This window comes from Dromaius novaehollandiae, chromosome 14 (assembly GCF_036370855.1).
Source record: "Dromaius novaehollandiae isolate bDroNov1 chromosome 14, bDroNov1.hap1, whole genome shotgun sequence".
Classification (NCBI taxonomy): Eukaryota; Metazoa; Chordata; class Aves; order Casuariiformes; family Dromaiidae; genus Dromaius; species Dromaius novaehollandiae.
This window is the reverse complement of record NC_088111.1, coordinates 3,582,638-3,604,595: the sequence shown is the minus strand read 5'-3', so window position 1 is coordinate 3,604,595 and position 21,958 is coordinate 3,582,638. Positions and strand designations below refer to the sequence as shown.

General features: G+C 58.2%; 1 protein-coding gene and 1 long non-coding RNA gene across 3 annotated transcripts; one reads left to right on the top strand and one right to left on the bottom strand.

Moving 5' to 3' along the window:
- Positions 1-18: 18 nt before the first annotated feature.
- LOC135329918 (uncharacterized) lies at positions 19-2,585 on the bottom strand. Of its 2 annotated transcripts, none has more exons than XR_010391565.1 (3): positions 2,370-2,585; positions 935-1,177; positions 19-325 (listed from the first exon to the last, which is right to left on the bottom strand). It is a non-coding gene; the product is annotated as an uncharacterized LOC135329918 (long non-coding RNA). The 2 variants fall into 2 exon arrangements; XR_010391566.1 differs by lacking the exon at positions 2,370-2,585 and adding an exon at positions 1,604-1,802.
- A 13,239-nt stretch (positions 2,586-15,824) lies between these two features.
- On the top strand, positions 15,825-20,486 carry MED9 (mediator complex subunit 9). The gene is made up of 2 exons (XM_026095128.2): positions 15,825-16,036; positions 19,605-20,486. Exons 1-2 carry the CDS (start codon positions 15,876-15,878, stop codon positions 19,819-19,821), a joined length of 378 nt encoding a protein of 125 aa, XP_025950913.2. The 5' UTR covers positions 15,825-15,875; the 3' UTR covers positions 19,822-20,486.
- The last annotated feature ends 1,472 nt before the right edge of the window (positions 20,487-21,958 follow it).

Below are 21,958 nucleotides of genomic sequence, written 5' to 3'. Positions count from 1 at the left end.
TTTTTTTTTTTTAAAAAAAAAAAAACACATATCTATGAGAACAAGGCCGATGAGGAGCACTGCAATAAATACTGGGTTTTATTGCAATAAACACTGGGTTTTATCGGCATCCAGCTTCCAGGAGCAGAGTGTGGGTCCTGCAGTTTCCCCCGTGCAGGGGCTCGCTGCCAGGCTGGGGACACGGCCGCAGCAGCAATCCCCGGGGCTCTGCCGGTGCCCATAGCGATGGAGCCGGGGGGGCTTGAGCTAGCAGCCGGCTTCCTGCAGACCCTCGGTATAATAAATACTGGCTCGGCAGCGGGAGGAGACCAGGGCTGCCGTTTCCCTGCAAGAAACGGAGCGATATGCCGAAGCCGCATCCCGGCAGGCAGCACCTCGAGCCTGGGGAGAGGGAGGATGCAGTGAGCTGGGAGCCACTGCTGCAATGCCGACGAGCCGGGGCCCGGCGGCCTGCGCCGGCTCTTCCCCACGCTCCCATGCTGCCTTTTTTCTTGAAACCCCCCGGCTTGCGGATATCACGTATCTCGCAGCTGACACGCAGTTTCCAAGGCAGGCGGAGGCGGAGAGGAGGGGAGGGAGGAAGGTCGCGGCGACCTTGGTGTGGTCCAGCGTGAGCCAGCGCGCTCCAGCCCGGCTGATCCCATCACCAGGCGCCAGCAGCAGCACCGGTGCCCTTCGGTGAGCGGGGCCGTGTGCCCCATGCACGCACGCACGGGGCAGCGGCTCGGTCCTTGGCTCTGCAGGCAGCAGCCAGGACAGCGGCGCGGGGATGGGTCACCCCGGGGATGGGTCACCCCGGGGATGGGTCACCCCGGGGATCTCAGCAAGCTGCTGCGGCTGCTGCCAGGGTGGGACAGGGCAGCGCGAGCAAGGCTATCGCCGCCGAAGCAGCATCCAGAGCTGGGGGCCGCGGCCAGGCATCACCCAAACTCACCAGGAAAGTCGGGGGACCTTCATTCCCAAGCTGTGGTGCCGGGTGCCATGCGGGATCGTGCCTGGCCATTGCTGCTGCCCAGCCTGGGGCCCTTCGCCCGGGGCGTCGAGCAGGGCTCCTCTCCGGCGGCAACGTCGATGCAGGAGAAACATCCACTAGAGGGGACTGTGCGATCGCCTGGGGAGCGCAGCAGGACGGAAGGTGGAAAACGCCTGGCACGACGCTTTCTGCTGGCCCCAGGCTCTGGGAACAAGACAGAAGGGGTCCATAGGGGCCATATGGAAAACAGCCTTGGAAAAAGCTTGGGCTGGTTGACAGAGAGCCCTGTGAAGGCTACAGCACACCCCCAGCCCCGGCATCCCTCCACCCGTCCAGCGCTGAGGCCCCCCCCTCGCCCGCGGGCTTTGCTTCTCCATTTGCACAAGGCCTGCAGCAGTGCAGCCCCAGAGAGGGGACCGAAGCGCAAAGCGACCCCCGCGAAGCGGCCGCCCCGCCAGGTCCTCCCCATGGCCACCTGGCCCTGCAAAGCTTTTCCAGCACCGCGTCCCAGGCCGCTTTCCCAAATGCCCGTGCAGGGTGCCGCAATGCTGCCCGGGAGGGTTTGGACGGCTGGAGCAGGGGTCGTACATCAGCGCTGGAAGCGGCACCAGGCACATGGGAATTGCTCACCTGCTCCCACGGCACAAATCCCCGCTCCGAGGCACTGGAAACGGCGCTTGCCTCAGCGCTCCCATCACCTCCACTGCCCCAGAGCCAAAGCAGAGCTTGTTTTGGGGAAACAGAGCTCTTGGGAGACAAACTCCAGCAAAACGGCAGAGCTGCTGGGTAATTTCTCTCTTTAAAGGGAAAATTAAACTTTGCACCCTCCCTCTTTCCCCTTGCAGCAGAGATGCTGCTGCAGGACCCCCCCCCAGCTGCCCCGTCCCCCCGTGGCACTTTGGGGCCAGCAGCCCCCGGCCGGCGTGACGGCACAGGGAGGGAGCAAGCAGCGAGATCGGCGACCTGCACATACTCGAACAGGAGGAGCGCGGGGGAGAGGAAAGGACTGATCCCTCCCCGCTGCGGGGTCGCGCTGCAGAGCAATGGAAAAAGCGCGCTGGCTTTGCTCCCATGTTCGTGCAAACAGCAGCGGCCGGGGCCGCGCGCCGGGGTCTGCTGTGCTTGGCTGACCCCCCCGCCCCCGCCTGCAGCATCCCGCCTAGGGAGCATCCGCGCGTCGGAGGGGCCGAGGAAGAGCTTTTCTGCCATCACTGCTGCGGGGCAGGTCGGAAAAACTCCCGAGGAAGCCTGCCCCCAGCAGCTCCCCCAGCTTTCCCGGTTATTATCCCGGTGTTATCACCTCCTCCCGCGGGCATCAGCCTTGGCCTCAGCCCCCGACCCCCTGCTCCCGGCAGCCTCCCAGGAGAGCTGCAAGGAAACGTGTCTAAATATAAACCTCGCCGGTCCATCGCCTCCTTGATCACAGATCGATCGCCGCATCGCTCGCGGCGTGCGCTGCTCGCTGCCGGGATTGGAGCCAGCCCTCTCCAGGCCCCTCGGCGCCTCTCAATTATGTCGGGAAAAGAGGCCTTAGCTCAGCCGCCTTCGCCGCGCGGGTCGATGCGGAGAGGGAAAGCATCAATTTGCCGAGGACGGCGGGGCTGGCGGTTGCTGTCTGCACTGCCAGCAGCTGCCGGCGCAGCGAGACACCTTGCATGACACGGCGCAGGGGCTCTGCATCGCTCCTTCACCAGCGAGGACAGCAGGGTCACAGCTGTTTTTGCAGGTGACGCCTGCTCGGTTTGGCTATGCAGAGGGGCAGCAAGAAAATCCCCCTCCCCCTGTAACCACAGGGGAAACTATTGGCTTGTTTATTTGGCTCCTGCTTGCTGGTAGCTTCCATCAAAGTGGTAGAGATAAAATGGAGCAATCCACAAATTGAAGTGCCTCGAGCACATCAGTGATGCACTGAACATGCAAATCCAGTCCAGTCCCAGGAAATACAGGCACCAAATATATTATAGCGCCTTTAACTAGATTTGCAGGCTGAGCTGCAAGGAGAGGGGAGCAACTGCGAGGCAGCCGAGCCAGGGACAGAGTCTCATGCCTGGTGGAGATGCCCATCACAGCAGCATCGGGAGCTGCTTCTCTGAACCTGGGGATGTTTTGTGCAACCAAACGGGTGCTAGAGGCCCGTGTTGCTTTTAGATACACATGAACAGAGCCCACGAAGGGTCCACAAACGAGGGGAAAGAGCCATTTGTGCTCCAGCTGCTGGGGCTCAGACTCCAGCACCTCCAGCTCGTTGGACCCACGTGCACGGAGCTTTCACAGCAGGGCTGGACAGTTAGGGAGTCTCCCAGGGCACCCAAAACACACAGGGCTGCATGCTCCAAGGGAGCCACAAGCACTTCTGCAAATCTCCCCCGACGCTGCAGCTCTGCAGACACCGCAATGACCCCGCAGCCCTTCGGGACGCCGCTATTTCTGCGCTGCCCGGCTGAGCAGAGCATCTATCCCAGCCGTGCCGGGGGAGCGTTCCTGGCACCGCGGTGCAGCACCTGCTCCAGACACGCAGCATTGTTTCCCCAAAACCTGGGAGAACAGCGGCAGCTCGCCGCAGTCGGCCCCCGTCGGGCTGAACCGGATCGGTCCTGCCCGGAGGCTGTTGCTTCATCCCCAGCTAGCTAATTCTTGCTTCTTTTTCTATCCTCGGTTTTGGAGGAGGAAGGGGAGAACAAAACAGCCCTCGGGGTGAAGTTACCTTATTAATTAACAAGGCTGAGAGCGCTGCAGATATTGTGCAGAAGAAGAGGAAAAATAAGGAAAGCTGGGCAAAGCCAGAAAGGCTTTGATTCACTTGTCCTACCAATTAACCTAGATCCATGCACTCCCACAGGATGAATAGCTCATTATTACGTAATTGCTCAGGCCCAACTCCTGGCTGCGAGAAATTAAAATCAGACCCTTAACGAGGCAACCAGGTACAGAGCTGGAATGGGGGAGCTGCCTGAGGAAGCTATGTGCAATGCAAAACTGAGCGTGGAGCTGGTCTTACAAGAGCCCAAGCCGTGCACAGTAGTCTTGAGCATGAGTTTAGAGGACCTTGCTGAACCCAGCAGCACCCAGATCGCATCATTTGTACCATCCTGGGCCCAAAGCATGGCCAGGCTGGTAGCTTGGAAAGACCCTGAGATGTTGTCAGCAGGCTCTGAAAGTTTCCAGTGGCCCTTCTTGGCTGCAGAAGGGAGGAAAAGAAATGACCAAGAGGCTCCCCCAGGCCCCAGCACAAACCCAAAGCTTTGCACCTACCGCCACGGCGGCTTCTTGTGCATCAGCCACCGCTGACGTGGGAGCCCGACGCCAGCAAAGACCCACAGCAGAGGGGAAGACTCACAGAGCACAGGCACATCCCACAGTCCCACTGGGAAGATGCCAGGGCAGCCCCCAAGGAGAAGGGAGGAGGCCCTGCTTCAGCAAAGCTTTTAAGCACCTGCATTAATGCAACACAGCTGCAAATCCATCTCAGCCCGTTGAGGGATGTAAGCAAGATAGCGGGAGCTGTGCTCATTCAGGGACCGAAGGCTTTGGGAGCAAATTGGTCTGGAGAAGCAAAAAGAGTAATTGTGAGCCCCATTTGAGCCTGTCCTCCACGCTCTGTGTTTGGCAGAGGACCTGTCTGCCCAGAGAGGAGGAAAAGTTCCATCATCGTGGACTTTTAAATCTAGACGTGGGGATAGGAGAACCCTAATCCTAACAAATCAGCATGAGAAAGCTAGCTGGTGCCAGAGCGGAGCAGGTTTCCCCATTTCTGGGTTTGATGAGCCCGTATTTGGTGGGAAATCAAAACGCGGTGTTTGGGGAAGGAGTGCAGGCTTCAACGCTGGCTCGAGGGTGGACGAAGGTGTTTTTCTGCTGCTGCTCTGTCGGGAGGGCATCTCCTTGGGGGGGGCCGCCCTTGCCCATCCCCCCTGTTTCCCTTCCGCTCTTTTTCCTGCCGGCTCATTGCTGTGAAGAGCATCACGGCTGCGGATGAGCCCCCTCCGCGCTGCCGCCTCCCGGCCGCCCCTCGCCCAGCCCCGGCTCCGACCCCTGCTTTGCCGGCAGACACCTGAAGCCACCGAGCATCGAAAACCAGGGAGGAATCGCCATCCTTCCTAACGACCGGAGAGGAAACCGAGGCATGGAGGAGCCCGAGCGCTGCACGACCGCGGCTGCGGTCCAGGACGGGCCGGGGATGGAGCTGACCGCTCCTCGCCGCAGCGCAAACGCCTATCCTTATCCCTAAGGATAACCGCCGTCGCCAGGGCACGGAGCCGCGGGGCAGCATCCCCCCCTCGCCTGGCAAAGCCCGCGCCGAGGCGGCTCATCGACGCCCCAGCCCCGCTGCGCAGCCCCGGCTCCTCGCTGCGACCGACGTTTCCACGAGGCTGATGCGAATCAGCCTGCGCTCGATTAACCCCGCCGGGCAGGACTTTCATAAACAGCCCCACTGACACCTTTCTCGATGCCGGCTTCGCTTTCGGTGACGACTCATGACTCGATTTGGAAAGAAGCTGCCTGAGATAAGAAACTGGGGCAGCTCCGAGAGGGAGGGAGTGACACAGATAACGCGCTGAGCCGGGCACCCGTGTGCCGAAGGGACACGGCGTCCCCAGCCGCGCGAATACAGGGCGACCCTGCCACCTCCGCTGCAGTTATCCCAGACAAACAGCAGAACAACCAGGCTCGGGATCCGTGCTGTGCTGCAAAGGCAAGGTTTAGCCCATGAATCATCCTGTTTTTTCCCCAGAGCAGAATGCACAAGACGGAACGGAGGGTCAGGAAGCGGGACGTGGGATGCTGGTGGCTCTGGGTGTCCCCTCGCGCCCCGCGGGCGGGATGGCGCTCGCTCCGCAAAGGTGGTTTGGCTCACGTGGAGAGGAGCATGAAAAACAGCGAGCGTGCACTCAATGTTTTCTGCGTGGTTCGAATTATCTGCGACTTTTGCCCCAGGATTAAATGTAGTGTGTAACTGGCGGTTATATATTGAGTCAGGTGAGCCGGTGAACTGCGGGGACCCGTGTTCTCCGAAAGGGCCCAGCCCGGTGCCGACCGCAGGCCACGCGCGCGCGGTCTCCAGCTCCCTCTGGGTTTTGTATCATCCTTTTAATTGAATACTTACAAAGCAATTTTTTTTTTGTCTCAACCAGTATCTCCAAGCCAGGACACAACAAGCCAGGCGATGCCACGAGCAGCAAACCCAGGCAAGCCAGGTTTCCCACCAAGCTTTGCTGTGCTGTTGCCCTGCTCCGTGAATTTGCCGATGGGCTGGCAGAGGGCTGGGCTCGTGCTCCAGCAGTTTTCCCGGTGGGAACATGTCTCCTCTCCTTCAGCAGTTCTCCTGGAGAACATAGAAATGTCCCTTTGACTTCTACCCCTGTGTGCAACTTGGTGGAAAATAAGAATTGAGCTCAGAAAATGTTGGGGGGGGGGGGGGTGAAAGCAGGTAAATGAGACTGCGGGTGAGGCGTCTAGGGCCGTTATCAGCAGCGGGATCGGATATAGCTCCCTGGAGCACAATACTACGGCTCGCCGGGGGGGTTTCCCAGAGCCGCGGGGGTTTCCTTTCCTCTCTCCCTGCCCGGACGGGGCGGGGGGGTTTCTTCCTGCGGGTCTCCCCGAGCCCGGGGGAGCCACCCGGACTGCGCAGGATCGTTCTGCATCGCTTTGCAGCAAAAATAAAGAAAAGGCTGGAGGGTGAAATGTGGGCATTAGTACACAGAGCTGAGTAACCGCAGACCTCTCACCCGGGAGAGCCGAGGAGGGCAGGCAGAGCCAAGCCACCCCCGGGCACCCGGCGCTGCATTTCCACACCCCGGAGAGGAGAGACCACGGGCTCCTGCTCAGCCGTGCAGCCCCTCGGGCAGGGGGTACGGCCGGGCCCCGTGCACCCAAATCTCGCGACCCCTCTGCTCTGCGCTGTTGCCCGGCCGAGGCCCCCGCGCCCAGCGTCCCGGCTGCTGTTGCTTGCTGCGGTTTGCGCTGCTTTTTGGACGCCGCATCCTTCGCTGCGAGAGAAGCGGTGTCCCGGGGACCGGCCCGTCAGGCCGGCGCGGGAGGATGCCCGCTCCCGACACGCGGCTGTGCCCCCCGCGCCTGGGTGAGGTCCCGCCGGGACGGTCCTGCCGGGGGGGCTTCAGCCCCGGCCGCGGCACCTCTGCCCCGCTCCACCGCCGGCGTCAATCAGGGCAAGCTGCGCATCCCGGCAGCCCGCGGGACCCGTCCCCGGGGAACGCAATAGTTCAGCCGTAAGGCAGCGAAACCAAAGATCATGTTTTTCACTGGGGCGGCTGTTATTCGGAGGCACAAACAAGAGCCCGGGGCAGCTCGGGGCACGGCACGGTGACACTCTGGGCCGGCGCCAGCCCACACCCGGGTCCGTGGGGCCAGCGGGTGCCAGGTCCCGGCGGTGACCCTTCCTCACGTGCAAACGCGCCGATTCGGGGCCGCGCTGCGGGGAGGGGGTGGGCGACGGAGCAGGGCTCCGCGGCACGGCCGGCACCCGCACTCCTCGTGCTGGTTTTACACTCGGTTGCCCGGTGCTGCCGAGGACAGCGGTCACGGTCCGGCCAAACTCGCTGACCCCCGGGGGGGAATCAGGCGCCCAGCCTGGCACTGCTGCTGGTTTTGTTTGAAAACAGCCCCTTTTGGGGATTTTCCTTTCCTTTTTATTTTTTCCTTTCCTCCGCCGCCTGCCCCGGCAGGGGAAACGGCCCCGGCTGCAAAACGAGGCCGGCGGCATCCCCGGGACGCTCGGGGTCTGGGGAGCAGACGGGGAGCGGCCGGGAGCCGGGGGGGTCGGCGACAGGAGCAGCCGCCGTGGCGCGGGAACAGCCCCAAGGTCCCGGCCCCGCTCGCGAGCCGGGCGCAGACGCGCGGCATGTTCCCGTGCTGCCGTCAAAGCCGGCGAGGTCGGGGCCGCGGCGGCTCTGCCGGCCCCCCTGAGCCCTCCTCCGTCTCGCTGGGGGAGAAACACAAAGTGCCCCTGCGGCATGACCCCCCGTGCATGGTCCCTGCCCTCGCACCAGCTTCATACCGGAGACCGGCATCCCTGCTCCCCCTCTCCGGGGGGAGGAAGGAGCCGCCCGCGCTCGGGCTGGGGACGGGAGGACCTGGCGGGGGGATGCTTCAGGCCGGGAGTCGCAGGAGGCCGGGGCATATTTTGGCATCGCTGTGTGCTTGCTCTGCATCCTGGCAGATGGATTTGGCCTGAAATGGCCAAAAAATGGGTAGGAACCTCTGGGCTAAGCAGGCAAAACCGTTTGCGCTTTACGATTCTCGGCTCAGGGACGGCTCCCCGGCCGGACTCTGCCACAACCGTGGTGCTTTTCCGGACCCCGCGTCTCTCCCGGGCTGTGGGGGGGTCGCAGTATCCGGGATGACGAAGCTGTCCCGCCGAGTGCCGCGGCCCCGGGGTGGCTTTTGCATTCCTGCCGGCTCCCGCCGCCGCGGATCGACATTCGCGTTGACCTTTCGAAGCACAAGGATGTTCTGTCCTTCCCCGCCAAGTACAGCCTGGCTCCCGGGGGGGGATTATGCTGTATATACAGCGACTGCAAATACGGAGCTGCAGGAGAGAAATGTGTGTGTGTGTGTGCATGTGCGGTGCCAGCGCGAATGAATGCGGTGCACAAAGGCAGGATGGCAGCGAGGATGAGGAGGAAGGGGAAGAAGCGCCGGCGTGGAGGTGCGAAACGGCGACGTGGGCAATGCAACCGGTGCCCAGCCCGGCGGAGGCATCAGCAAACCCTCTTCCAACAGGGTTCCCGGTGCATCCTCAGTCCCGCACGTCCCCCATCGCAGGCCATGAGCTGCCCGCTCCGAGCACAGTCCCAGCTCCACGTGTTTCCCAACCGCTGGCTAATTACGGCTTTTGTTCTGCGAGAACATCAAGAACTGCAATTAGGAGGCAACTCACACGAACAGGGCAGCGGCGCCCGGCAGCTCCCGGGGACGGTGCCTTCGCTGGCCTCCCTCCGAGAGCCGCCCCTTGGCAGCGGCAGCGGCTGCGGCGGTACAAAACGTACCCCGGCCCCAAAAGCTCGGAGGGGGAGCGAGAGCTGATATGAAAGGCAGAGCACTTAAACTCCCGAAGGCATTAATTACGGCTGGCAACAGAACAAGTTAATAGCGCTAAATTAGCACCTTTGCCTTTCGAGCGGGGTGCAGCGCCCGCGGGGACGGACGCTCCCCTTCCCGGCTCTGGGAGCGTCTCTGGCTCGGCCCCAAGCAGGAGCCCAGCAACAGGGAATGGGCACATGGATTCCTTGCGATGAGATTAGCTCTGCGCGCACACATCTGCGCGCACACCCCAGGGTGTCTGCACGTATGTGCATGCATGTATCCGCGTACACATGTCCCAGCCCTCTGCGCCCTGCACAGCCAACACTGCGCCCGCGGCTCCCGTGCTATTTGCCTGCGTTTCATCAGCCCACTGAAAATCCCGCGTTTGCAGCCCTCCCACCCAGGCTGCCGCTTGGGAGCGGCCCCCGGCCCCTGCCTCGTCCCGCACCGTGCCCAGCGGCCACCACGGAGGGAAGGAGCTGGCCGGGACCACGCAGGACACTAGTCCCAAGCCAGGGCTCGGTAGCAAAGATGCAGCTGTGATGCCAGGGGGCAGAAATGGGGCCTTTCCAGGGACTTGGGCAATGCCAGGAGAGCGTGCTGAGCACGAAGCAGCCCCAGCTCCAGCCACGTTAGCACTGCTGTCACCCCAGGGTAATTGCAGCCTCCCTTCTCCTTCCTCGCCCCGCACGCGACAGGGACCCCAGGGTGCTGCCTGCACCCTCTCCCGGTCCCCAGCCCCACACCAGCACCCAGCACTCAGTGCCGTGGCTCTGCTTTGGGCGGCTGGAGCCAGCTTGATTCAGCCGCTTTCCGCCCCAAAAATAGCAACGCAGATGATGCTCTTGGCAGCTGGGAATGACGATGCAAAATTATCCAGCAGGAGCAATTAGAGTTACGGCAATTATCTTCGCAGTTCCTGAGAGACGCTGGAAGGGGCCAGCTCGCTTCCGCAGTTCCTCCGCGTGGGGAGGAGAAACCGCCACCAGCCAGGCTGGGAGCTGCGGTGACTGTGCAAGAGAAGCCGAGGTTCCGACGGGGGCATCAGAAAAGCCTCCTGCAGCGCCAGGAGGGTCAGTTTTGCGTGGGAGAGATGGCAAGGACAGGGATGGGTTTACGTGAGAGCCCAGCTAATGTCACACGACATTTGTTTGCATTTGGATTAATGGTGAAACCGGCTGAGCTGTGCTGGGTTTAGACAACGGTGGCATGGACCAAATCCTGCTCTGATGCTCAGAGCGGGAGCTGGAGAGACGGCGGCCTCGGAGAGCCTGGGAGCCTGCTGCGGGAAAACAGGCTGTTGGCTATCGAAAAGTTTATCGTAGGCAAGCGCCCACCTGCATCCTGGGGTTGTTTGTGCTCTAGGAGCCAGGGAACTTCCTAGGAAAGCTGAGCCACCCAGGCAGCAGAGCCTCCGCGATGCGCTTTACTTCTTAGCGGCTAAATATTAAACACTTTGCAAGCAGAGTCCAGGGAAGCTTCTCCACCACTGATCCTCCCGGTGCCTTGATTTGCAAGTGAGACGTGTCTCCAACCATGTCGGCGCTGGCCCGAAACCCACTGCTCTGGCCCATGAAACTGTGTTCTTCAAGGGTGCCCGATTCATTTTGCAAAGCCCATGCAAAGTTTGTCTATTTTCAGTAATTAGGCTGATTACAATGAAATTATATTTGCAGTTGAAGCAAAGGACAGGCTAAAATCTTATTTGATGTTTTTACAGCTGTGCCAAAACAAAGTCCAAACAAAGCCCATTTCCTCTCCCCCTGCATTAGGCAACCAACGAGCAGCGTTTTGATCTGCTCCAACACGCTCAGGTAACGGCTCCAGCATGGCAGGGAACCTGAAAAACACACAAACAAAGCCTGACCCACTTTAGCAAAAGAAGAGCTGCATCAAGAAAGGGAGCAGGGTTTACAACAAAGTCCTTCATGCAGCCCCGTTAGCAGGTCCCAGCAGCTCAGATCCAGATATATCATCTCAACAGGTCTGCGCTCTGAACGCAGCAAGCGGCGAGACCCGCGTGGTGCCCACGCGTGGGGCAGCGTGGCTCCGGGACCCACGTGGGCACGCACACAGGGATGCATGCACGGACATGCACACCCATGCACACGCACAGGGATGCACGCGCAGACGTGCACAGGGATGCACAACTATGCACCGTCCTGCTCCATCCCCTTCCCAACACCCAGAGAGTGCCTCCGGGGTGTCAGCGAAGCAATCCTCGCACCGCCTGATGCAAGCTCTCACAGGCTCTTACAACATCGCTTCACAGCCCTGATTGCATGTCAAGGGCTCCAAATGCCTCTGCTTCATGCGTTTTGTAGCTAGAGGCAAATATTTGCAAAAAACGGCAGTGACACTGCTGAGTCAAGCCTGCAGCGGGTGCAAGTCGGGCTGTCAGATGGATACGTCTCCTTCTGCCTCCTAAACAGGTCATCCTGCTTCCCCAGGAGCCAGGGGGGATCCCGACCCAGCTGATGCCTGGGGTAAACTGAGGCAGGGCAGGACGGTGGCCAGCCCCGTGCTCCGGGCCCCAGAGCCGGCCATGCCGGGGGCTCTGGCTGTCACGATCACGTTTTCCCAGCCCGTTTCTGCGTAGCCGACCTTGTGCAAGAAGCCCTCGGATGCCGTCTCGGGGCCGGGCCTGCCGCCCGGGCCAGCCCCGCGTTTGCACAGCAGTTTGCTGGCAGCGGCGACCGTCACGGGATGGCTGGACGCTCCCGGCGCCCTTGACTGGTCCCCGCTCTGTCCCCGGCCTCCTGCCGCGAGGCTCGGCGTGCCGAGGCGCTGGCCTTCACCGCCAGGCCGACGGCCCGCCGCTCGGCAGCCAGCCCGGAGCCGGAGGAGCCCGGCCAAACCTCCTACGCCGATTCTTTTCCAGGCTCTTCTCCGGTGCCTGACTCTCTCCAGCTGAAACACTGCTCCGACGGGTGAAGATTTTACTGCCTGGCCCCCCCAAGCTAAGCGGTAGCCCACAAGCCACCTGCACTAGCCAAAAGCACAGCAGACGGACAACACGCAGCCGCTCCCGTGCCCGGCCGGCTGGAAGACGCAGCCTCTTCGGAAAGCTGGGGAAGGGGCTCTCGGGCACAGGTCCCCCCCGACACGTGGCCCAAGCCCCTGCTCTGCTGCGGAGGCGGCAGGGAGGAAGGCAGAGAGCGGCTGCATCTCCCTGGCTGATCCCAGGCTCCCTCGTGGCAGGGCGACAGGACGGAGGGGGGGCCACGAAGGACAGGAGCAGGCAGGGCAGCAGGGAGAGGTGGCATCTCCCAGGGGGGAGCCCAGCCCAGCAGCCCTGCTCCTTGCACGGGGCTGCGCTCGTGAGCCTCGGAGGCTGCGGCGGGAAGGGTCTCGTCTTGCAGAGCAACCTCAGCAAACGTCCCTCCCGAGGGACACCAGGGCCCCTCTGACGAGCCCTGGCCGACGCCAGAGCTGGAGACAGGGCAGAGCCCGCGACTGCATTCCCATCTGGTCAAAATTAGGGGGATCTGGGCCAGCAGCTGAGTGGTTGCAGGATCACAGCCACGACCTGGAGAAGACGGCCAGCGTTTCCGTGCTGCTGACCACAACGCTGGGCAGGCTTCCCAGAGGCCAGCAGGAGCTCTAACTTTTCATTCCTATCACCCCATGCCAGGTGGCCACAACCCCGACAGCACCTTCCTGACTCCGCACTACCGCCCTCCACCCCAGCAGTTTCTGAATCACCGAGATTTATCCCAACACAGCAGCTTAACAAAGCCTTAAGCAGAAAATCCAGGCAGATAATGCGGTGCTGGGGCAGGAGGAAGAGAGAAAGTTCAACCTGGTGATAGCCAGGTAATAGAAAGCAGTAACAGAGCTGATGGCAATGGCACAACGAGCTCCAGATGGCCCAGCAGCGAGAAGCAGAGCCGGGTGAAGTGCCAGGCCATCAATATGTATAGGGGGAAGTGATCCTTTCCATCCAACACTAAATATCTTTATCTATGCTCTAGCATAGGCATCTTTTCAAGTCCACATTTTTGGCAATATCTATCTATTGGGAACCGCGTTACAAGGGTGTAACCTGAATTACCAAGTAGTCACCCCGTGGGGACAAGGGTCTTGCAGTTTGGAGCTCCACAAGGACAGGTGAGGATCTGGACACAGCAGGATGCCTCCGTGTCCAAGGTCAAAACTTGTCTCCATGCCTAAAAACCTGTGTCCGCTTCCCTCCCAGACCTATCGGCTGGGTCTGACCGCTGCCCGCAGTCCTCACCAGGGACACGTGCCCACCAGCCACGGCATGGACAAGAGGCCTCGCACGGGTTGATGCTCAAATGGTGCCAACACAGTCTCATCCAGCCAATTCACCAATATTTTCAGGGATGGAGGAGCCAGTGCAACCACCTCCCTACTGGAAGACCGCTTCGCTCTCCCCCTTGCTTGCCATGAGACATGACAGCTGGGTTCCCATGAGAAAGAGGAGGTGAAAGGCAGGGACAGGAGCTAAAGCCAACAAGATAAAGCTGCGTGCTACAGCTGCTGCGAGAACACACACACGAAAATGGGAACTGAACGGCACAAAGAAACGCTGATTGACAGCGCTTCAGTTCCAGCTGAACGTGTCTGCATGTCGTCACCTGCTCTAACGAGCGCCTGACTCACCACCCAACAGAGAGGGCCAGCGGCCTCGCAATTAGCCCCACTCCTCCGTGAGTCAGGGGGAAGAGTTAAAACCAGCACAGCCCAGAGGAAGGAGACCCCCCGCAGAGCCTCAATCAAATCTCACTTTAATAGCTCATAAACCAATCGGCAGAAATGAACCTTTGTGCCCAGCACAACATGAAAAACGCAGTATCCTGTACCCCCTGCTTGGCTCTTGCTCCGTCACAGCCGGAGACTGTGAAATCCGGCACCCTTCCCGCAGGGATCTGCTCTACACGCCCTGGGCCCTTAGCTCCCCGCGGCTCCTTTGCTCATTCCAGCATCAGCACCCAAACTGGGATCCATTCCTCACGGCAGGAACAAAGAAAGCAATTGCATCTCCTATATTTAGAGCAAACAGTCAATACTCCACACGTATAAACGGTTACCGGCACTCTCATTTGATATATAAATAGCTTCTGTTTGCTTTTAGAAATAAATTGGTTTAAAAAAGAAAATTGCTTTCCTAGTCATCCTCAGCCCATAACTGATGAGCACAAAGGTCTGTTTCAAATGAAAAATGAAATTATACATTTCCCCTAAGCCAGTCCAGGAAGGGAAACTCATGATTGCGGCTGGTGTTATTAGAGCTGTAATTCTTCGCGTTGATGTAGCAGCGTAAAAGCAGTTGCAGCAGCTTGCTGAGGCAAACTCCACGCACCTTTGATGCATCAACCCAGCTCTCCTGGGTTCGAGACCCACGTGCCATCTCAAGCTGCCTACTTCACCCACAAGTCAGTCACATGAGACTCCAGTTTCTTCTCCCTCTCGCGACCCCAACACCAGACTTCTGTCTCTAGCTCAGATTCCTTAATTTAGGCCCATTTTAACCAATCCAGGAGGAAAGCCTAGGCGCGTTTGCTCATGGAGATGTGGCCGTTGCCCCAGAGACTAAACTTTAACTCAGTCTTTGAGACATGGGGGTCTGCAGGGGTGTAGGAATGGGGGTTTGCAGGGGTGTAGGCACCAGCCTCTCAAACAGCATTCAAGCTTTCTCTCCCTCCAACCGATGTAACCTGTGCTTCCTCCGTAAGGCACGAAGTCCAATAGCATCCAAGTATCGTTAGAGCATTACGAGACCACTTCCCAGCCACTCAACCACTGCAGCAAATCATCCCCAGTTAAATAAAGGTCACACCAGGGATTCCAGCTAATGAAAATCAATGCGAAGAGCTAAGATCAGTGCAAAAAGCTATCTAGACATAGCCAAACCCTGCTAACCTGGAGAGCACAACAGTTATTCAGCAAAGAATGATGCAATTTTTGCCATAAGAATTAATACAAAAGAGGGGGATGCGTGCAGGGATGTAGGAAATCAGATGGCTCTTGCTAAGGGGCTGGGAGCTGCCACGGGGAGCAGTGCAGCATGCTGTTACTGGGACCCCCTCTCGCTCTATGCCCTGGGTTATGGGATCCCATACTGTGTCCCTCCTCCAGTCTCCGACCTCCTGCGCAGAGCTCAGTCCTGTGCTGGGCAACGCACCCACAGCAGGGAGAGAACAGCGCAGTTCCAGCCTTCTCCAGCTGAACCTCCCCGTACCACCCTCCGCATGGGACAGCCAGGCACTCGGCAGCCCACAGCCCATCTCAGCCACAGCATGGCAAAGCCGCTGCCCCAGAGACAGGCCCAGGCCCAGGCCCCCGCCCAGACACAGGCCTAAGCCCAGGGCAGAGCCCCGGGTTCAGACCTAGCCCCAGGCCTGACCCTGAGCCCAAGTCTCAGGCCCAGGCCCAGGCCCCGGCCCCAGTCCTGGGCCCAGATCTCGGCCCCGGGTTCAGGCCCCAGCCCCAAGTCTCAGGCCCAGGCCTCGGCCCCAGGTTCAGGCCCCGGGTTCAAGCCCCAGCCCCGGCTCCAGGCCCTGGACTCGAGCTCACTGCTCGGCCGCGGGTTCAAGCCTCTGCCCCAGCTCCAGGCATCAGCCCTAGGCTCAGGCCCCAGGCTCGAGCTCACTCCCCAGCCCTGCATTCACACCCAGCTCCAGGTTCAGGCCCTAGGTTCGGGTTCGGGCCTCGGCCCTGGGTTCAGGCCCCAGACTCGAGCTCACTGCCCGGCCCCGGGTTCAAGCCCCGGCCTCGGTGCCGGCCCCGCGCATGCGCGACGCGGGCCGCGGTGTGGGGCGGGGCGGGAGGCCCACGGCCCCGTGACGTCATCGAGCGGCGCCGGCGGCGCGGCGCCGGGGCCGGGGCCGCCATGGCCTCGGGGGGCGCCGCAGGCCGCGCCGCCGAGGAGCCGCCGCCGCCCGAGCCGCCCGCCGAGCAGAAACCGCCGCCGCCGCTGCTGCCGCCGCCACCGCCGCCGCCCGGGCAGGAGGAGTTCTCCTTCCTCCCGCTCGTCCACGACATCATCAAATGGTAACGGCGGGCCCGCCCCCCCGCGCCGGGCCCGGGCCTGTCACCGGGCCCCTCATCGTAGGGGCCCCGGGCTCGGGTCTGTCACCGGCCACCTCATCATGGGGGCACCGTGCTCGGGCCTGCCACCGGCCGCCTCATCATGGGGGCCCCGTGTCCAGGACCTGTCACCGCGCCCCTCATCGTGGGGGCCCCGGGCTCGGGCCTGTCACCGGGACCCTCATCATGCGGGCACTGGCCCTGTCACCAAGCACCTCATCATGGGGGCCCCGGGCTCGGACCTGTCACCGGGCTCTTCATCGTGGGGTGCACTGGGTCGTCCTGTTGCTGGGCCCCTCATCATGAGGTGCACCAGTCCAGGGCTCTGTCACCAGGTGCCTCATGGTGGGTGCACCCGTCCTGGTTCCCCCCCAAGCACCTCATGGTGGGGGGGCAGCCTTGCACCTGGTCCCCGTTCCTCCTCCCGTGTGCCTTATCCCTGCTCCAACCCTCCTCCGGCTTCCTGATCCCAGCCTCCTTCTGGGGGCCCCGAACAGGGAGCAGGGCAAGGGGCCCCTCCCTCCCCCCAGTGATGCTCTGTGACCTCCCAGCGTTTCCTTTGCCGTAGGCCCCTCGTTCTCCCGGCTGGGGTTGCTGGGGAAGGTGTTACAGGGAGCTGGTGCAGCCCCACGTGCAGCTCCGCGGTGAGTCACAGCAGTAAATGGCGGCGTAAGGATCATCCAGGTCATGTGGGTTTTCATGGCCCAGGTACCGTGCCCCGCCGTTGTACACCCTAGGGCAGAGAGCACTGGACTTGTGCTGTGTTACTGCTCCCAGCTACTGTACCTTTTGGCTGATAACAGCCTTAGAAAGTACAGGCAGTCCCAGCGCAGGAATGCAGTCCATTTCTGGGATGTTGTAAAGAGGAAGAAAGCTTTTACAGTGGAGGTTGAACTGTTCTCTTCTCGGTTCAAGATCAGTATTGTTGGGGTAAAAGGTACATGGATCCTGAGAGGTGTGGTGTTCCCGGGACATTCCTGCCCCAGGGCAATAACCCCTTCAGAGATGTCTGCCTGAGTTCATGGCGGGAGTGCGTCTCTCTGCTGTGGATGTCTGACCGCCGCCAGCTTCTTGCTCTCACCTGGGTGCTCGGTAGGGATGAGTTTCCCGCTGATATTTCACTTGGTAGCAAGCATGTCTGAAAGGTGAGAGAGGTTCACCCTTTAACGTTTTGCAGCTTGAAAGCCATGACAAGAAAAGACTGGATACCCCAGTGACACCCCAGTGTAGGCACACAGAAGAGGCATGAGAACGCCAAACCCTCTGATTTCCCACAGTTTTCCTGTTGTGCTGGAAGCATCTGCAGGGGGTGGGACCCCTCAGCTCGACCCTACCTGATCTGTCCGGACCATGTAAACGCAGCTGAGGTGAAGCTAAGCCCGTTCTCAGGTGCAGGCGTGTGCATAAGCACAGTGAGCCGTAATTAGAGAACATCAGCAGAGATGTCTGTGCCGGCACATGGGCTGAGACCTCCCAAACACGTACCTGTCACTGAGTGGGTCATGGCGACCTGCAGATGAAAGTCCCCAGGATATCCTATGACCCATCCCGCTGTGCCACCTACTCCCGCTGCCCAGCTGCCTCCCTCGTGTCCCCACACCTCGTTTCCTGCGCGGCTTTAGCAGATGCAGATAGGTTGAGCAGTGCTGCAGATAGCTGGAACCAGAAAGCCGAGCAGTGGGATGTGCTGCCTCGCGTCCCTGACAGATGGCAAACATACCCTTTACCACTGCCGCTAGCACAGAGCCCAGCCCTGCTGTTTTGACACTGACTCAGCCGTGAAGATACCTCACATCTCCAAGGTGATTCTGTGCTTGGAGCGAGGATGAGTCGTGTAAATTTGCTTACCTTCAAGGACACTCACTCTTTCCTGTTGTTTGAGTCTCTAGAAAGTTTGTGCAAACAGGATTCGCTAATACTCTTGCTGTTGTACAATCAAATGGCTTCACCTCAGGTTCCAGCATGTGGCTCAACGGGCTACGGGTTGTGCTGGTGTAAACTAGGAGCTCCCTGTGGGACCCGGCAGAGTGACCCTGGGAAAGGAGAGCTGGGGCAAGCCTGCGAGGGGTTCGAGGAGTGCTGTTCCTTAAGGAAGGTCCCACATGCAGTCCATCAGCACAGGCTGTGGTTGGACATTACATTTAATCCTGTGTGATCTCAGGCTGCTGCAGTCTTTCTTCCCACACCTCCTCTCAGCCCTGCCTGTCCGTGGCCTCAAAGAGGGACTCAGTTCAGTGACTTAATCCAGCAGGAAAGGCACCCACTGGGGGAGGGGGGGGGGAAGATTTTTCCTTTCGATCAATCAACTTGACAGACAGGCAGCCATAAACTCTTTAGATATGGGGAAGGGAACAAGTCTCGGGGAGCCCGGGAGGACTGCCCCTTTCAAAGCCAGCCTGAAGCTGTGTTGGATTAAAGGTAGTGTCAAAACCCATCTTTCACCGGACGTGCACTGGAGCTGTGGATGGCTGTATTTTTCCACTGCCGACCTGACCGTAAATGCCTGCATAATGGGGATACATTACAGTACCAGCTGCAGTTCTATTTAGAAGGGAGTAATGAATATTTTGTTCCAACAGGCTTTTGAAATGAATGGGGACCATCTGGTTAAAAGTTTTGCTCTCAGCTATGTCACGATTCCCCAAAGTTATAATCGAGCACCTCTCTGCCCTGATCACACCAAGCGGGGTTTATTTTTAGGTCTGGCTGTCGAACAGGCTCCCAGTTTTCAAAGGCCGTTAGAATCTCACTTTCTTTATTAACAGGCGCCTTGGAAGCAAGGACTTGCTTTTGCCTGGAATCAGTAAAACTTCTTGCTGGTGCTAACAAAGCTGAGGCAGGTACTAATGAGGGTTTGAGGGCAGAGGCTGCCTCAAACAATGCTGATTTTTGAAAACCATAGAGCTGGCTGGGGAAACAATTGTGCTGCTCTTAAAAATAAGCTGTCGCTTCTCTCTTATTAGATATACGTCCCCAAAGAGTCATTTTAAAGCTCCAAAGTGCCATTAACTCTGGCATTGGATACTCTCTGGTACTTTGGGGAACAATTTTTATTTTTTTGTTGTCAAGCTGTTTGACTGCATTGATTTTTTTTGTATTACAGCAGCAACAGGTCACAGGCAAGACTAAGATCTTTTTTCCCAGGAGGCACCTCCACACAACATGAGTGATCTTACCTAGCTCAGAGAGAGATACGGAGATTTAAACACAGTGAGAACTTGACCTGCTGCATGATAATGTTTTAAAGCTGCAAACCAATCCCTAAGCCAAGGTGCAAGGTAACTGGAGCATGTGCTGGAAATCAGCAGGGAACCAGTTTGCCCCAATATATACCCAGTCTGTTTATCTGCCTGTGTCCATTTTATTAGGACAGATGAATTAAGTTTGTGTAGATAGATACCAGGAGCAAAAGGTTCCCGGTGAATTCCAGTTTAAGCTCTGAGCGCGCTGGAAATGACAGTCACCCCAGTGGGCAGAAGGGGCCCTTCCAGTAAGAGAAGTGAACAGTGTCTCTGTTTTCTGCCCTCTGCAGCATGGACAAGGACAGCCAGGATGTTCACCAGGTGCTGAATGAGCTCAAGAACAAGTTCCAGGAGATGAGGAAGCTGATCAGCTCTATGCCTGGCATCAGCGTGAGCCCGGAACAGCAGCAGCAGCAGCTGCAGAACCTCCGGGAGCAGGTCCGGACCAAAAATGAACTGCTGCAGAAGTACAAGAGCCTTTGCATGTTTGAGATCCCTAAGGAGTAGGAAGGGAGCAACTCTGCTCTCTGGGTCTGAGATACTTCCTCGCCTGGCTGAACAGGCGAAAAGAAGGTGGCAGAAGTTTACTTTTCTTTGTTTTATGCTTTTTTGTCGCATTGCTTCAAACTTGTGCCTGTGTGGATCACAGCTACGTGACACTGAACGAGGAGAACACTGTGTGCTTCACATACGATGATTACAGCAGTACATTCACTTTGATCTTCTGTAGGACTGTGTGTATTTGTATATGCATCTCTATTCTGTTTTCTCTCATGTTTTTTTTTTTCCATTCAAGCAAGCAGGAGGCATTATGTTTTCCCCATGCTAAGAGGCAAATTACCTGCTGGTTAACTTCAACAGGAAAAAGGGGATGTTTTCTGCAATTTTTCTGCAATTTTTTTTTTTACTTCTGAAATGAAAACCGTGGCCAAACATGAAAGGGAGCAAAAGAGGGAAGCATGAGCTGTTTGGCCCTGCTCCTGGAATGGGGAGAGCATTGGGTCTCTGGGGGCACTTTGCAGTCTGTGTGTGTCGAAAGAGGAATGATTGCTTTCAGTTACTTTTGTATTTCTCTCTCTTTCTCTCTCTCTCTCTCTTCTTCTTTTTTTTTTTTTTTGGAAATAAGTGATGGTTGTATCTAAGATGAGTCAAGTAAAGATGTAGAAACTCCAGGCTGCCTCTCTTGTGTCTGCACTGAGTGGATGTGGGCTGAGCAAGAGCAGGCCTTTGGCAGCGCAGAGGAAGTGCGTAGGCCGGGCCCAGCTCCTGTGTCCTAACATTGCTTTTTGGAAGCAGGGTGACTTAGGAGACCTAGCAGAGACTGCCAGAGGAGTGGATTTCAACAGGTCCAGCTTGGCTGGCAGTACCACTGGGCACCTTATTCTTAAAACAGAGGGAGGAAAATCAGAATCAAAGTAAAGGCCATAAATGGCAAGAGCTGTTAAGAGTTTCCATAAATGACCGACGCTCAACAGGGCAGGTCAGTTCCACGTCTCAGCAGCTCCAGGGGCTTTCCACAGATGAACATAGAGAGCGTTTGACTGTCAGTGGCTCATGGAAAACCCTTGAACAGTGTATCATGTTCAGAGGGACCCTGGACTCTCTGCCCTCCTCAGCCTTAAGCTGCTGCAGTGTCAGATGACAACCTGGTAAGTAGCGCTGCTGACTAACAAGACGTAATGGGGCTCTGAATCTCTTGTTTTGAACATGACTCTGCGCTGCATTGGTTGGATCTCAAATGTGCCTGCGAAGTACGCTTCTGTGAATTACACCGAAAGACTGCGGAGATGAGTGCAATGCAATTTCCCATTGATGCAGAAAACCAGGGTCATGATTTAGGATCATGTTCTATTTTCAGATCTCTGACACATTGTGGAGAGGCACACATGGCTGTGCGGCAAATTTAAGCCAGCCAGCGATAGGCTAGGCTCAGGTGGGTTCGTAGACCTTAGGCTGAAAACCGCTGCAGTAGTGGAAGAAGTGAAAAGCTAGTTAGTGAAAAAGAACATCCATGGAAAACTGGCATCCAAGGACAGGTAAAATTCGTGCCTTCGAAAGAGGAGGAGCAAAGTCTGTTCAGGTGAACTTTCCTCTTCTAAGCCAAGAGGCAAATAATTGTTTTGTGGGGGCTGGGATCGGTGCAGCTCACCTGTTGCCTAGAGATAACTCTGCCCCGATGGAATATGCTACGAGCAATTTCTCTGGGAAGGTGCCAGCGTGTAAACTTCTGCCTAAGCAAAACAGAGCACTAAGATATAGAAAACACAATGTACACTTTTTATTACTGAAATTACCTTTCTACCAGCCATTGCCCGTCCCAGTTCAATAAATTCTTCTGTCAATTGCCTGGAGGGAGGTTTTCTTTTCTTGCCAGCTGCTGTTCCTGCAAAGCCAGGGCATATGCTGAAGAGCTGGAAGAAAACAAGTGTTTCCAAAGAAATGTGTCTGGCACTTAGCACAGGAAGAAGTTAACTCTCTTGACTTGAATTGAAGTTTCAAGCCAAACTAAAATGGTTTTATTTGCAATCTCTCTTGCTCAGCCCAGTTTTTGTGGCTTCAGTAGAATTTTCCTCCATTAGTAAGTATTAAATGTAGGTTTATTCTGCCCCTTCAGAGGGGAAGAGGGGCTGAGAAACCCACAAAC

What these genes read in the sequence shown, in the direction of transcription:
- MED9 (XM_026095128.2), top strand. Translation starts at nt 15,876, where the DNA reads ATGGCCTCGGGGGGCGCCGCAGGCCGCGCCGCCGAGGAGCCGCCGCCG. An exon ending in GTCCACGACATCATCAAATG is followed by an intron (nt 16,037 to 19,604) that starts GTAACGGCGGGC and finishes TGCCCTCTGCAG; the next exon opens with CATGGACAAGGACAGCCAGG.